The following is a 16575-nucleotide window of genomic DNA, read 5'->3' on the forward strand; positions in this document are numbered from 1 at the left end:
GGAAAACCGCACAAGGAGACAGAAGAAGGCAGACAATGGCAGGGGTGTAGATGCAGAGGGTCAGAAATCAGCAAAGTGTTAGGAGTGAAGTTTACCCAGACATATTTGTGTGTACCTGCCACCAACTTCCCCAGCCCTGGTGTGCTCTGCCATGGAGTCACAAACAGACAGGATGTGGGCAGAGGAGCTGACAGCCCTGCTCGCTCCTTTGCACAGCCCCTGCTCCACAGGAGTGAAGAGCAGTGGGCAGAGCAGGTTTTTCCACTGATAGAGCCTCCTGGAAGACCAGCAGCCAGAGGAGGTGTTTTGGCACATCTGCTAGCAGATGAGCTGGAGGCAGGGACTCTGGCTCTCAGGATGCCTCGATGTTATCAGATTTGTGCCTCTCTCAGGGCTTTGCAGGAGAATTGCAGAGCTCTTCAGCTGTTTCAGGCTGGAGATAATTCCACAGCACACAAGCTTGTTTTTCTTAGTCATCTTTCATTTTCTTAGTCAGTTTCAGCTAGTCCACACCCTTGATTTAAAATTGCTTGTGTACAGTCTGGGTGCAGAGCTGAGCAGGAATGGATTGCTCCCAGCTGGTGTCTGCGTGGGAAGGAGACTGCTGAATTCCCAAGAGATGTTTGGGACACAAGTACTCCCAGCAACTCCCCAGCACCAAGTGCTTTGAGATGGGATGAGAGGCACAGATCAGAACAGGCAGATCTGGATGCTGTGACTGTGGCTGAAGCACAGGGTGAAGTCTGAGTCCTTCCAGAAAGAAACAGTTCAGGGATGTGGGTGCTGCACCTGACACTTACATGGGGAAGAGAGGAGCTACAGCCCTCCTTCCAGCAAATCCTCCTCACCAGTGCTGAATCCTTCCTGGAGGTTATTCCTAACTGAGCAAAACCCCCTGCCTCAGACACTGTTTCCTTAGGAAGGAAGATACAAGCTCTGGAATTTGATAGTGTCTGCAGGCTGACATATTCTACTATGTGCCCAGGATAAGGGGTACAACTCCACCAACTACAAAATCTATGTGTTACTAAAGTCTTGGCAAAGGGTCAGCCAGAGAGGACCAAGAGAGAAAAGTTGCATTAGAAAGAGGAGCAAAAGCTTTTCTTTGTAAGCATGGGGTGTCTGCAACCAGTCCAGCAAGACAAAAGGTTTTGTGAACCTGCCTGGAAGAAAGCTGCTTTCTTCCTCCTCCTTTCCCATTTTCCAAGGAGACTGATGCCGATCAAGTCCAGGCAGAGAGGGAACTAGTTCAGAAGAGCTGGAGCTGTGAGACCTCAGCTCTCCTTTTTCTCTTTGTGAAAGGGAGAGATGGGAAGTTGCATGGTTGGATCTGGAAATGTTGCTCTAAAGCAAACACTGAATATTCACCATCTGGATGGTGGGTAACCGCAGCTTGCTTGTAAAACTTTCCACAGCAGGCAATGTTGTTCCCTAGAGCTCTCCCTTGGGGATCCATCTTCTAGGGGATTCTCTCCTCGCCCATGGCAGCTTTCTGTAGCCCAGGAGAATGTAACAGTAGTTAACAGTAAGTAGTGGGAGGAGGCTGTGTCTCAAGGAGCTCATCTGGCCTGGTGCACCTCTCTGCCACAAAACAGGCTGGGAACAATCCCAGCCAGCCTGCTGGGAGAGGCTGGGATGAAGAGAATTCAAAATGTCTATGGTGAAATCTGGCCTTTATTATCCTAGTCACTAACATCCCACATATTTCAAGGAGACCAGCATTTTACTCCCACGATCCAAAGACAAAGCAAAATAAATCTTGGTGCACTCAGCCACAGTGCAAAACTCTGATTTATAGAAAATAGCATCCTAGCCTTAAAGAGTGGCTAAACACACCTCCTTCCTCCTTCCTGGCTTAAAGCTTTGCATCCCTGTTGCTAAAATCTCCCGTGAGCTCTGCTGTCCAAACAGCCTGTAGAAGCCATAAACACCTCTCATTGTGCCCTCCCATCTTTTTAGCTTCTCTTCAGGCTAAAGCATTGTTTTTCTTGCAGACTACACTGAAGACTGCTGCCCAGGTACTACATTAAATGTAATGAAATTATGATAAGCATGCAAATGTTACATTAAACACAAATATAGGCTGTGAAATAAGGTAATACAGGGAAAATTCCAGTTGATCCTATCCAGTTGCACTGGTGATTTGATGGGTCCAATAGCTGAAAATTATCTTTTTTCTCTGGAGAAGACTTGATGAAAAGAGAGGCAAGATAAAAAAATCTTGGGGAAAAAAAAATTCTTATTGGGGTATGCCAAAATGATTCCCCCAAAATGTCCCTATTTCATAATTAGTAGCTTTTAATTGCAATTTAACGATCACATTGCAGCCGGTAGAGACAGACAGGTTGCTGTAAATGCACAGTGCCATATTGGGAATCAAGTGCACTCCCAGGCAGCAAACAGTATCCACTTCTCTGTAACTGCTGACTGATGACATTGGTTTTTGATAATTTGTTGCTCCTTTGCACCCAGAAGTGGTAATAATGTGTCTTTCTCAGAAACCTCTCACATCACAGGGAGGGGGGTGTGTGTGTTTCACGTAGGACTGGTGTTCATGCAAATGAAAATGCAGAGCTTTGCATCGCCCATTTATTGTCATTTGCAGCTGTCACTGCACATCTGAGCTGCCCTTAAACCCCAGCTCCAGAAGCAGAGAGGACATTCAGGTATTCTTCTGGTTATCATTTATCAATGCTGGTTTTAGAATAGGGATAAGGATACAGCGCTGATCTACATCCCAAAAGGAACAGACTACTGTATAAAATACCCTGCGCTCCTATAAATGCAACTAAATGTTCACAAACAGGGTTCCCTGGAGACCAAAGCCCATGAGGATGTCCCTGCAGTTGCTAACAGAGCGTGCTGTGCCCTGGGAGGCAGTGGGATTTTTCTCCCTTGTGGGTTGGCATCCAATTTGATTCCTAAAAATTCAGTGTTTTCCCTTCCTTTCCTCCATATTGTCAGGTGCTTTTGATTTATTTGAGCAAAGAAAATTGAAGCTTCATTTTTGCTCTATTCCCTCTCCACTGCCTGGGCATATGAAGCTCCTGGAAGGAAGAAAAGACTCTCATCTACATGAGGGAGCTAGTGGAAGAGGGAAGGGAAGAGCCTCGAGCTGTTGCTGCTGTCTAATTGTGGGAGTTCAGCAGCAGAACCAGAACCTTGTTAAGTCACCACAATGTCACAGATCTGGATCTACACCATGGCCCCAAGATCTGAATCGTGCCCCAAGGCCCACCTCCATTCCAAGGTACCCAGGCTTGGAGGTGCTTGGTGTTTCAGGAGGCTGCCCTCAAATATCGCTGTCCCAGACTGTTTCTGGGGCTGCAGAGGCTGTTCAGGATCAGCACAGAGAGAGGTGTTGCCAGAGGAAGTCATTCCTTCTGGGTGAAAAGACATGACCTATTTCGTGGCAGAGGAAAACTTAGGGCAAGAGTCCTGGGTGAATCCCAGCACAGACCCCCTCAGCTTTCCATCACCTCCTTTCAGACGGGGATTTTCCCCATCCAAACACTGTTGGGTGCTTTATGCTGCTAAGGGAGCTTCAGAGCTTTTTCCTAAGTGTGACCAAGGGTTCAGACTTTACAGTGCTCCAGGTCCCATGTTTGGGCAGTGCCTGCAGTAGGGCCATGCATGTGTGGCTGCTGAGAGTCGATGTCTGTGGAGCTCCCAGAGCCATAAGCACCACCATGGACAAGCCAAAAATTAGGATTGCCTATGATGAACGCCACACAGTTGTTATTAAGAGCATTGGTGGAATCTCTCTGTGATAAAATAACTCATAAACACAAAGTTAACATCTGCACGTGTGCCTGCCACCATTATAGCCCACTTTTACCAATTTGCTTATTGTTTCCATGTGCATCAAAACTGAGACATAAATGCACTTGACCTGATGAATTCCTATAGAGAGATGTCATGAAGAAAGCAGATGTAAAATCTGTACTTAAGGCCTGATAAAAAGGAAAAAGAAAAAGGAAAAACCAGAAAAAACTGAAACAAACCCCACTCTCCCCTTAAAAAGACAAGTAGTCTTAAAATGCTACTATTCCCTGGTTGTGTTTAGTCTTTGTTTTTTAAAGCTGCTATTGTTGCAAGTAATCCCTAAGATCCTTGTTGCTGGAAAACATAAGGAAGAATTTGTTTGTATTCCCAGTGTGTGTCTTGCAGGCATTTCACAGTGTGCTGTGCATAGTCTTTTCTTGCTTCCTTCTGTATGAAGAGTTTCCTTTTCTGGTTGTTTCCTAGAGTAACAAAACAGATAAAAAAAGGGAAAATCCTTGTTAAACCACAAAAACTAGCAAGGGATTTTGTGTAGTGCCTGAAATTAACTTTTAACATTCCCCAGTTAGAGAAATTAGTTTAGTCAGGAAATGATGTCTTGTTGCCGTGATGTCACTTTCTGTGTATTAACGGACCCCCCTCTTCTCATGTTCTCCCTTGTATATTCTCTGTGCATGGTTTATCTGTGCATTTCTAGTCTCCCAAAGGCTCTTCCCTTTCATAGCTTCATACCCCTGGAGAGCTCATATATCACAGGACACACCATTAACCCCATTTTTCAGTAATTTAGGAAAAAGGAGAGGTATGAAAATCTGCAGGAAGTTGCTGGATGTGTGTGAGAAGCTGAGCACAAAGCTCTGAGCAAGACTGCAGTAGCAGTGTGGTCAGCATTTGGGGGCCATGCTGCTGCAAGCAAGAGGTGCATGTCAGTGTATACTTCATGCAACACTGATCACTTTGTACTATTTAACTTTTTTGTTGACTTTCAGCCTGCAAACGCAGATGTGCTGTCACTCAGATGCTCAGCCAGGCAGAGTTATGAGCTCTTGGCATCACACTGAGTGTCTGAATGGAGAGTTTTGGCACTAGCCTGTTTGGAAAGAGAGCTTTTTGCCTGCTCATGTTCTCATTAGTATCTGAGCTGATGAACGACATTCTTCTGTATTTCCATGTTCCTAGATATAGATCAGGCTTCTCTCTCAGTCTGGGTTAAAAGCTCAGGGGGAGCTGGCTGGGGAGCCTGTGCCTGCACTGCTGAATCCATGCAAACACCAGGAGAGCTGGGGAGCAGCCTGCCTGATGGGGATCCTGCAGATCCTGTGAGTGTCCAGAAGAGTTAGTGCAGGTGGCCGTGGTAAGGTCCTTGCTACTTTCAAGAGAGAACTGCTTCTACTGATCTACAGTAGTTAAACAAGACACAGTTGTAGCTCTGCCAAAATCTAGGTCTCTTCCTGGCCTGTCCTCATAAATAACTTAGCTGGTTTTAGTTTGTGTTGTTGTTTTAGCTTCAGCCCAGAGAAATCCTGCCCCAGAAGTGTTGCTCTTCCATCACTCTTTCCTCTCCCCACAAGCAACCACCCTTGAAATCCTTTTCCAGTAGGTGCCATCAGCCTGCTGTCACTGTTCCCCTGTCTTCATATCTCTGTGAGAAACTTCTCCTTGAGCTTTGCTTGGCCTTTTCTGATGGAAGGAAACCCCAAATGCTCTCTCACACAAGAGCAGGCATAATTCTCAGAAAGTGGCAGCTCCATTCCCTGGATCAGCGCTCGCCTCTGCTGCCCTCCGTGTGTTTCCTCTTTGCATCCCATTGATGAGCGAGCCTCCCCTGCCTTTCCCACCGTCACTCAGAAATAGCAAAGGAGCACAGGCAGAATTCGATTGAATGAACACATTTTGCCTGCCCTTTTACATTTGATGTCTCTCTCCAGTTGTTGGGTGGTTTTGCTCTGTGTGTGTGAGCACACAGATGGCTCCTCTAAGCACCTCGGCCCCGGATGATTGCTTGTTAATTTTTGCTTTGGGCTATTTTGAGCTTTTTCCTCTCCTCCCAAGAGGACGCTGGCGTGGTGCGATGATGCCGGTGTGCCACCTAGTGATTGAACTATTCCCTTGTCGCACATCATTGATCGGAACGCTCGGCGCACGTATTCTGCCCATGCTCACCTGGATCGCAGGTAACCTGCGGCAATGCCGGCAGCCCCTTCGCTCTGCTCAGTCTGCCCAGGCAGAGGGGATCCCACTGAACTGCTTTTCCCTGCTTATTTCACTTAGTACCTTTTTTTCCTCCCTTTGTACCTCTTTCTACTGTACTACCTGCAGTCTCTGTGATGTGGGGAAGAAATGGGAGATATTTGGAGGGGTGTTGGCTGCCAGTGTGCAGGTCACCCATGGCCATAATTAATCCATCAGGCAATATTTTTGTACAACCTGAAAATTTAGCACTAGATACATGTCAATCAGATGCTCTGGGGGAGTCAAGACAGTGTTTAAAGCCCTTTATGCATGAGGGGTATCATTACAGATAATAATCTGCTTCACACCTCATAAAACCACTTCTGAACTATTTGGGCAGATCCAGGCTGGGAGAGCAATAGATGATCCTGGCGTTGTGGAACTGAGGCCTTTTTGTCGAGGTTTTGTGCCTGCTGGCCACTCCCCAGATTCCCAGACTGGCAGGGTGGGAGGGGGAAGGCACTGGGCAGAGAAGTGCATCACAGCCCGCCGGCCGCCTCTGCTGCCCGGGCAGACGGGCTCTGCTCCCAGGCGCAGCTCCCCAGACGTCTGACCTCCGCCCGGCCCCGCCGTCCCCCGGGGCACGGGCGTTGCAAAGAAACTCCCTCAGTTTAGGAGCAGCCCAGCAGGGCAGGTTCAGACCCTCCCAAAGGCTCAGGCCCCGGCATTGTACCCTTCCCTGGAAGCCGCTGGGAAATGCAGCCGGGTGCTGGGTGCAGCTGCAGAGTGATACAGAGCGCTGGGAAGGGACTGAACTCTGTTCCTGGGCTCACCACTCACCTGCCATGAGTCACACAGCAAAACTGTGCTGCAGAGGCTGGCCCTGCTGGGTCAGTAACCACTGTCACAGCTGCCCTTCAACAGGAGCTCAGCTGCGGGGAGAAACACGGTCACAAGAAAACTGAGTCCCACAGGAGGATGGGGCAATTAATGACAGGTTAAGTGTAGGAAATCAACAAACTTTATCGCTGTAGATCTGTGTTGGAGGTCAAGGTGAGCAATCAACACTCCTAAAAGCCTAAAGAATCTGTCCTATCCTCTCCTCGCAGGGCAGCTGTGGTGAGGCATCTCTGAATGTTGTGATTTTTTTGATAATGACCTTTTTCTCATTCTCAGAGTGAAGGTCTGTTCAGGCAGAAGGTGAAGCTGCAGCCTGGAGCCTGGGTCTGGGGCTCTCTGCCTTTGCCAGCAGCTGTGAGAGATGAAGCATTCCAGACAATTTTCCACCCCTGGCTGTACACAAGGCATCCTTTGGAAACACAATTTGTGTCTTCCTGGCCACTCCCACAGTGCTGTTCCTCTTCTGATCCCACAGCTAATTGTCCTTAAGTCTGGAAGTTTATTAGGGCCCCGTGAAATGGATTTATCCTCTCCTGGTAAACCACAGTGTTGTGAGGTGATCTGGGATGCCACAGCAATGGGGAGAAGTGGTTCCTTTGTTCAAGGAGCCTCTGACTGTGACTCAGCCATAAGTCATTGTTACTATCAGCTGGCCATCCTGCGGAATCTGTTGTTCTTCTGGCTGGGGCGGTCATGGAGCTGAACCTTCCCTTCCTTGCACACCACAGGCCTCTTTCTCAGCTACAAGATCCCACAGGGCAAGAGGTGTCAGCCCGCTGCTGGCCTCTCCTTTTTATTGCTCTGCAATCCACGGCCATATTTTGCATTTGTTTTGTGGCTTTTTTCCCTTCAATTGCATCATTAGGGTGAAGTGTTGTTGTCAGGGTGGGGGTTTACTCACTGCATCCAGTGCTGCAGGATTCCCACTGTTGCACTCATTATCCTGGAGTTAATCAAGACTGACAGTCAAATGTTGTAAGTGTGGTAACAGAATCTCTACCTGTGCAAACACTGCCTGGGGCAGGGATTTATGCAGTTGCAGTGCAAGAAAGTGGATTAATGTGGACACTGTGGGGCATCTTAGATAGGGATGGTGCTTATCAAGCTTTTCCTTGAGAGGGAGGGCCCTCTTTCCCCTTATTTACTCATTTTTTATTCCTATTTTATACTTCTATGAGAAAGGCTTCTACCAGTACCTGGGTAATTACTAGAGCACAGCAGCATAAACTGGGATTTCATTGCTTTCATGCTGTCTTGTTCCTGACAGGTGAGCCAGCAGGACTCCCACCTGCCCTGTGGGAAACAAGAATGTTGGACTTGTACCCTTCACAAATATCTTTGAGGTGTGGAAATGCAGGAGCTGGAAGCCTGAGCATTTCAGGCAGTTTGTAGAGGAGGCTGTGGCAGAGCCAGGGGGTGGCTGCAAGCTGTGCCCTGTGCCAGCAACGTGCCAGGCTCTGGCAATGAGCAGCAGGCTCTGAATCTCCTCACCTGCTCAGGTGAGCTGGGAACTGAATGACACTTTCTCTGAGAAGTGACCCTTTCTCCAGTGCACCACAGATATGGCAGGAACTGGAAACCCTAATTTCGCTCTCAGCCCATTGAACGTGGGGATGAGGAGGGGAATGCTGACCTCTGCAGCTCCTCCTGAGCAGCCCCACGGCTGCCTCGAGGCTCCCAGGTGCCGTGCGGGGTGGGGGGAAGGTGCAGCTGTGGGTGTGATGATCTTTCCTGGATAATAACACTGCAGCCTTTTGATGCTGCAGCCAGCAGGAGGGCCTGGCTGAGGAGTGTGCTTTTCCAGACCTTCCTTCCCCTCAGCAATGGTAACTTCACTGAGAGCTCGTGGATCATCACTCGATGGAGCGGGGGCAAAGGGCCGTGCGGAGTGACAGCTCATTGCCACTGGGAAAGCACACAGAGCAGGGATACTCCCACTGTGGAGCCAACAAAGAAAAGCAATCCCAGAGGAACAGACGATTTTCGAGTGGAAGGCACACAGGGATGGGCTGTGCAGTGCTGAAGGGTTTCTTTGCGCACAGACTCTCCCCTCGCAGGCAGGTGCAGAACTTCTGCAGGGACGGAGGGAAGGACTGGGAGGTGGAGGAGCTCTCCGGAGCTCATCATGAGCAGCTGCAGGAGGGGTGGGAACGTGGGAAGAGGAGTTTTCCTCACTCAGGAGAGTCTCCTCTTCCTCCTTTGTTATGGTCCAGGGCAGAGTGGAGGTGGGTGCCCAGTTCCGCTGTGGGGTTTAACTACAGCTGCCAAAATCAGCCCGTGTGAAGCAGCAGGACGATGTTCCTTCCCCAGCTGGAGACAGGAGCAGGAATCACCCTGGGGCAGGAGCCGGCGCGCTCGGCATCCGAGCTCTCCTGCAAGCTGCCCTCCCGGTGAAACACCTCGCTGTCCAGCTGGAGGTGAACAACACAGCGAACTGTGTCCGGCCTTGAGACAGGAAGAGCAGCCGCAGTGGTGACGGTCCCGCCGTGGGGCAGCAGGGCGGATGGCGCCGTGCCCAGCAACGCGCCGCTATCGGGGCGGACACGCAGGTATCGGGGCCGACAGCTGCTGCTTGGCGGCTCCTCCGTGTCACGCCGGGCCGCGGAGCCAACAGCCTCGCCCCTCTCCCTGGAGAGCGCCTGGTGGAGCACCGACCCTTCCGCCCGGAGACGCGGCGCTGGGCAATGGCGGCGCGAGCCGCGAACTACTGCTCCCAGCATCCCCCGCGGCGGCAGCTCCCGGGGGTGCGCATGCGCCCCGCGCGAACTCCCTTTCCCGGCAGGCCGGCCGAGCGCGTGGCCCCCGCCCCTCTCCCTCACGGCCGTGACGCGCCCGCCGTGACGCAGCGCGGTGACGCAAAAAAGTGTGCGCCCTCCACAGCGATCGCGGCCGCCGCGGGGTGCGCGGGGCCGGCAGCAGGGGCCGGGGACGGCGGCGGCACCGCGGGGCAGCGCTCAGGTACCGGGGCCGGGGTGGGCGGGACGCGCCGCCGCTGCCCCGGAGCCTCGCCGGGCCGGTTGGCGGCCGCGGCCTCCGCGCCGGGCAGGGGCAGCGGCGCGGGGTGTGGGGGGGGCCGCCTCAGGGGCGCGGGGTCGGCTGCAGGTCCGCCCCCGCGCTAGGGGGCGCCCTCGGGGCGGGGGGCCCGGCGGGCCCGGCCCGGCCTGGCCTGTCCCCCCCGGCCCGTCCCGTCCCCCCCGGCGGGACCGGGCCTGCGCCGCCCCGCCCGGCCCGCCCCCTGCGCCGGGCTCTTCCTCCTGCGCCGGGCTCTTCCTCCTGCGCCGGGCCCGCTCGGACGGGAGGATCTCTGGCTCTTCGCTCCCCCCGCCCCCGCTCCGGTCTCTGCCGACCTCTAAACGTTGGGGCCGCCCGTGCGTCCCGCCGAGCCGGGCCGTGCGGGACCCCGCGGGAGCTGTCACCGGCCGCCCCCGCGAGGTGCGGCCCGCGTGTTTCCCCTTGCAGCCGCACGAAGAGGAATTGATGTTGTAACAGAGCGGGGCTTTTTTTTGTTTTGTTTTTTTTTCTTATTTTGTAGACAGCAGAAGTTTGTTCCTGTTTTTGGGCTTGTCCTGCCAGATTAGAACGTAGTTCTAAGTTTGTTTTGTAGAAGGAGAATTTCCTTTTCTGAATAACCTTGCGGTTTTCCCTTTCCTTAAAATGCCTTAATTTAAAAAAATAAATAAAAAGAGAATGGAAAAAAAACCCCACAACAACCGAATTTTTAAGCAAATACTTAAAGGCAACATTAGGGATATGTTTAGTATATCAGCAAGTTTGGAGCTCTGTTAAACCAGAAGTTGAACAAACCTAGACTTCCCTCAGTGTAGGACACCAAACCACGTTTTGTGCTCCAGAGATTCTGAGGCTTTTCTTACTTGGTGGTATATTATTTCCGCAAATGAACTTCAGAGTTGACAGTTTGTGATACTTTTAACTTTCACGTGGGTATTTGAGGCTCAACAGGTTTAGACAAATAGCTGTCATATGCCTCATGTCTTTAAAGGATATTTGTGATGTGCAGGAGAATTTTATTTTTTCTTAAAGTAAGGAATTCTTTGTGTTAAAGCATTAGTATAAAAGAACCTGCAAATGTACTGCTCAGCTTTACTGGGCAATTAACTAGATTCCAACTCATTAGTGGTACATTATTGCATTAGTCTTCCCTACATTTTGTCCTCAGCCATACTTAGAATCAAGTTTGGGAACATTGTCAAACTGGATTATTTAAGTTGGCCCAAAGTGCAGTTCTTAGAATTTGAGTTGCCCCTGTGCATGTGGAATTACAAATCTTCATGTACTTTTTGTCCATTCATTTAATGTGCACATTAGTTTAAATGTGCAATCTTCCTACAAAGTTGATCAAAATTGTGGTTTTCGGGAAATTTGGTTTTTTTGCTTGAGGTATAATTTTTGGTTTTATTATATAGCTCATTCATTTTGTATTTAAATTGCTAACTTAGGCCTTTTGTGTTCATCTCCCAAATAACCAAACTGTTGGTTTTCAGATTTTACAAGTATGTTTATATTCACTAAGAGGTTTCATGCTTAAGGTGTTTATCTGTGGGAAGTCAGTGTGTTCAGAACCTCCTGACCTTTCCCTGAGCTCAGCATCAGTCAGGGAATGAGCTGTGATGTTGTTGCAGTTGGTGTGAGGCTCCAGTGGACAGAAGGGTGGAGCTGAATTGCTCCAACTCTTCCAGGCACTCAGTCAAGGTTTGTGGTTAGAGGTCACTGGAATTTTATTTCCTCGCTGTTCAGAGGTGTCTCACTAAGGTGACTCAAGTGTCAGAGGTTTCAAAAACATGAGAGTACCCTGAGGAATCTGTGTCTCAATAGTCTCTGGGTTTCCCTTTAATGTCACATTCTTACAGCTAAGCTCAGAAGAGTGCAATGCCCAGAAAGGCTTTGCTGTGGCACAGCAATGCCAGGCAGTGTTTGGCATTACAGCAATGCCACGGTGTGCTGAAACAGCCACATCTGCGTTTGCAGTGGCCACCGTGGTAGTTGAGACTGCAAATATTTGTCTTTCAAAGTCAAATCCTTTGAGTAAGTGCTTTATGTTTTGTTAATATCGATTCTAAATATATTTTGGCAATAGCACTGTTTGAGAAAAAATGCCATTCCTTAGCTTATTAGATGTTCAAAGTGAAATCTGTTATAGGCTATGATTTTCAAAACTTATTAAGAGAAAAAAATTATATCCCTCTGCCCTCCCCACCCCACCCCCCCCCCCAAATTTAAATCTGATCGATTTTGATGATTCTTGGAGAGCAATTTAAGATTGAATTTTTTCAGCAACTTGTGCTGAAAAGGGAAGTAGTGAGAGTCAGAGCTGTTCTCCCAGGTTTCCTCTCCATCAGGCCAGGTATATTGCTGACAGTTACAGGTTAGTTCATATCATTTATGTTCTTGTCTTCTCTGCAGAGCTCCTCACTTTGATTTAAGGTGGAATTCTTGAAAAAACTGAGCACAGTAGGCGTTTCTGTGGTGCCATCTAAAATAATTGTATTTATTTGAATAGATTGGAAGGGATAAGCCTGTGGAAGAGTGGAGATGCCTTTGCAAGACATTCATTGTCACTGCTGTGTCCCAGTAGAAAGGGTGGCATTTCTATGTTAGAACTTCATTTTAGGAAAGCAGCTCTCTGTCAGCACCAGTTATTTAGACCAATAATGAGCTTTTTTGAGGCAGGTTTTAGGGATAGCTGGGATTTTTCCCTTGATTTTTGGTATAGCACGAGGTGTCCCAGAGGGCAGTGAGGAGTTCCTGTGGTCTTCCTGGCTGGCACTTCATTGGCCTGTTGCAGATATTGCTGGACCTTTTCTGTTTTCCAGCAGGAGCTGTTAAGGGTTGCTAGAGGAAGTAAATTGTTTTCCAGATTGCAGGGGAGCCTGCACAGGCCCTCTACAGCTCTGAGGTCACAGGGCCCTTTTTGCTGTATCCCTTGAGTACGGAATGAAGATGGGGATGTCTGAAATGGTTGAATGTGGATTCTGTTACAGCACTTGTGTTCTGAGGCCCAGAGTGGATTTGTCTGAATGTTTTTCTGTGATATTTTAAAGCTCTGAAGAGCTGCTGGCAAGTGGTGTTCAGTTAATGAAAAAGGAAATGGAACTTAATGAGCTTGGAGTAGTTTTTATTTTTGAAGGTGTTTTGGGAGTGTGTCTGTGTGTACAATCTCATTATGGTTTTGCCTGCATCTGGGTAGTGTTTCTTCCTAAGCAATTTATGCATTTGCATTGAATTTCCTGATGTAGTTCTGAAATGAATGAATGAATAATAAGTGCCCTAGATAAAATCATAATTATTGTGATTTAGGAAGCATCATCTTTCTTCATGCTTAGGTAGTTTTTTTGTTAGCATATGTCCACTGCATATAGTACTTAACAAAATGGTGTTCTTGTAATCACAGGTTTATCTTTTCATAGTCTTTGGGTGATAACTTTGGTGCAGTTTCTGCCTGTTTAATCTTCAGCCAGTGTTCTTAACTTCTTGTTTCCCATTTAACTAACCAGTCACAGTACATTAAATTCAGAAGCACCTATGAGACACGAGGTAGAACTGTAGGATTGTTCATCCATTCCCAGAGTGAGAAGAAGTTTTAAACCAGTTGGAGGTGTCCAGCACACAGTTAAATTGTGGGGATGTTTTTCAGAGACAGCTTGGACTATAAACGCATGTGTAATCTGTGCTATGGCTGCCTTTAGAGTCTGCCATTTGACTGACTCCTGAACATGTATTTCAGGAGTTGATGTGTATGTCATTGTCTTAAACACTTCTGCATTTAACACTGGTTTGAAAACTTCTTTCTCTGGGCCGGTTATGACAAACGGGTATTTAATCTCATGACGGATGGATATTGGCTATGCTATGGCTAATGAACTGCTGAAAATCTTTGTGTGTTTTTGGATGTGAAGAAATCTGTTTTGCTTGGTGTACTCTCCCCTACCTCCAATACCAAGTCAGTTTATAAATTAGGTTTGGGTATTCCTTCCTCCAGAAATTACAGCAATCGCAGTCTGTCAGGTTGGAAACTAGGGGCATGGCAGTATCTTGAGACAGATTTTGTTCTAGTTTAAGCTGTTAATATTTCTAGTAGGTTTTTATCAGTTCGACAAAAGCTGACACCTGGAAATTTAAAGGCTTAAACAGAACCTACAGTGATAGTTCCCTTCATTAAATGATGCTTCAACAAGTCACTCAGTGCTGTAGGAGTTTCTCACTTTTGAGGATGGGAAGATAAATCTTCTGTCAGCTGCTGTCATGCAAGTAAAGGCTGATAAATCTGAAGTAATTGCTCCAGTGCTCCCTCCTGTGATCATCCTTCCTTCCTCCTGGAGCCACTGGCTGTTTTTGGAGGCCCTGGGGGAGCGGGGCAGGCCCTGGAGGAGCGCTGACCAGCTCTTTGCCACCAGGCTGTCCTGGGGCTGCTCCAACTGCCCGCAGCGCTTGGGGGCTGCCTCTGCTCCTCATCACTGTGGGCCCCAGGAGTTTGTTGGCATCTCCACTGCTGTCTGCAGGGCATTAAACTGGGATAACGACACTGATCACAATCTTGCTGTCCTGGCTAGGTTGGTTCTTGAGTAAATCACAAAGGGTAACTGAGGTCTGCTCTTGGAGTTGAGGTAGAGCTTTTAAAAGGCTCAGGCAGTGAACACAGCTGTGGTGAGGTGTGCATTCCAAACAGCCTGGTCAGGGCTGGGGAGCACCAGTCAGGACTTGTGTTCAGAGGTGCACATGTTCTTCAGTCTGCAGGCAAAGGACCAGAAAGAAACTTTCATGTTTGAAAGTACTGTTCTGTTACTTTGTCTTCTCACTCCTTTTTTGCTGAGTATTATTTGTCTCTTTCAAATGACTTGTAATATTTGATTTAGATAGTTTCAAAGAATACAGTAAAAGACTGGGATTTCTTGCTCATTTTTATGCCTTTTTTTTTCCTGGTTGTTACCTCTGCCTTAGGCTAAGCCATGACTTCAGGATCTGGGCATGTGGACTCCAAGGCTGAGCTCACTACTTTGCTTGAGCAATGGGAGAAAGAGCATGGCAGTGGGCAAGACATGGTCCCTATTCTCACCAGGTAAGATCTATTGAGCAAATCCCTAAAGCTGAATGGCTGAAGGTACATGACAGCAGCTTTTACCTTGTTTTCTCTTGAGGTGTTCACATACCTGATAACCTGTAATTCATTTTCTTGGTCTAGAAAATGAATTGTTAGTGTGGTATTTAAATAAAAACTTTTAATGACATCTTACACTGTGTCTACAAATTCTCTGAAATAGGAGAAGTCAGGAGCATCATTAAATGTTTGAAATAACTTCAGTATCTTCACTTTAAGCTTGTAAAACATTCATTGAGATGGGAAGCAAGATGCGAGGGGTTTGAGATTGCAGTGACATTGATCAGATTAAATGAAAGGGTGAGAGTAGGATGAGTAGGAGGAGCTATATTGAGAAGGTATTAGTGAAGCTCATAGGGCATGTTTAAAGTGAAATCTTAAAACCTGATTGTTTTTTAAGCTGTGTGATGATCAACTGCCATTGTATTGTGAGAAAAATGCCCTGGACTAGTAAATTATTTGGGGCTGTTTAGGTAACACCATTAATTATAAGACAGTATCTAGTACAAAAGAAAGATTTGGATAATCAGTTACATTTGTGTTTTCCCAAGCCAGCCTTCATTTGGGTAGACTGACATTACTCCTGCTTTAAGGGGAGATTTGCAGAAATTCCCCCAATTCCTCACAGCTCTGCTGGCAGATCCATGGCCTGCCTCATGTGTGCAGGACTCAACTGCTCTGCAGTTCAGGAGCAATCCAGGTGTCTCTTCTGCCTTGTTGGGTCAGACAAGTCAGTGCACAGAGCTGGAGCTGGCACTGGGTGGAAGTAACAGGAATCTAGTGGAGGTTCTTTGCTCAGGTCTGTGCTGTGCCTCACCCAGTAGGCACAACTTCTTTGCTGTTCTTACTGCATTTTAAAAATAGCAGCATAGGAGGAGGAGATGAGCAACAGAAAGCCAACCCTAAACACTTGAAAATTAGTGGGTCTCTTGAAAATCATGACACAGGTTTTGGTGTATCTCTGTGTATTGTCTGAAGGAAACGTGTGCTATTTCAAGGCTTTTTCTTGTAGTCATAACCAGAAAATTATTGTATTCTAAGAAATTTAAAGACATTTGAACTAAACATGTATTTTTTTGTGCTTATAGCAGTCTGGCATTTCTTGCTCCCTCTCAGCTCCCTATATTATTTATGCTCAGACAAGTCTGATAATTTTGTTGATTCTCAAGGTTTCTGTGCAGCAGGCAGAGGGGTTATGAATGGTGAAGGCTTGGGTATTTTTGCTTTAGTGGAGATAGTACAGATTTATTTAAGGTAGCATGGGGATTTCACCAGAAGTTAAAATCAGAAATTATATTTACAGTGCTTCAGTTATCAATGACAGCCATGTTTCTGTTTGTAGGAGAGAGTTTTAGTTATTTTGATACTTAGAGTTGCTGGTAGAGATGCTCCTGAGGAATCCTCACCAACTGGAGCTTGCAGTGCCAATGTCCTGAGGCAGAGCAATGCCCTTGCATCTTGGTTTGGTCTTAGGGCAGAGGGAGCTGTGGTTATACTTGTTGATGAGTGATATTCCCTACTCCCTTCTTCCCTGTGAGCTAAATGAAAGAAAACTTCCCTGTGTGGATGGGAGTCTGTTGAATGTGATGCTGAGGCAGCACAGGTGG

The 16575-nt window shown here is 47.8% G+C and overlaps 1 protein-coding gene across 2 annotated transcripts in view; it reads left to right on the forward strand.

Moving 5' to 3' along the window:
• The first annotated feature begins 9711 nt into the window (after positions 1–9711).
• Positions 9712–16575, forward strand: part of DCAF1 (DDB1 and CUL4 associated factor 1) — a 47534-nt gene continuing 40670 nt past the window's right edge. For both annotated transcript variants that reach the window (XR_014616477.1, XM_084214218.1), the window contains exons 1-2: positions 9712–9813; positions 14812–14929. Coding sequence is in view for 1 of the 2 variants with exons in the window: in XM_084214218.1 (XP_084070344.1) it covers positions 14820–14929 (110 nt within the window). In the remaining variant the exon portion in view is untranslated. The remainder of the gene's footprint in view (positions 9814–14811; positions 14930–16575) is intronic.

The sequence above is a fragment of the Fringilla coelebs genome (genome assembly GCF_963513975.1).
Source record: "Fringilla coelebs genome assembly, chromosome: 13".
NCBI classification, from domain to species: domain Eukaryota; kingdom Metazoa; phylum Chordata; class Aves; order Passeriformes; family Fringillidae; genus Fringilla; species Fringilla coelebs.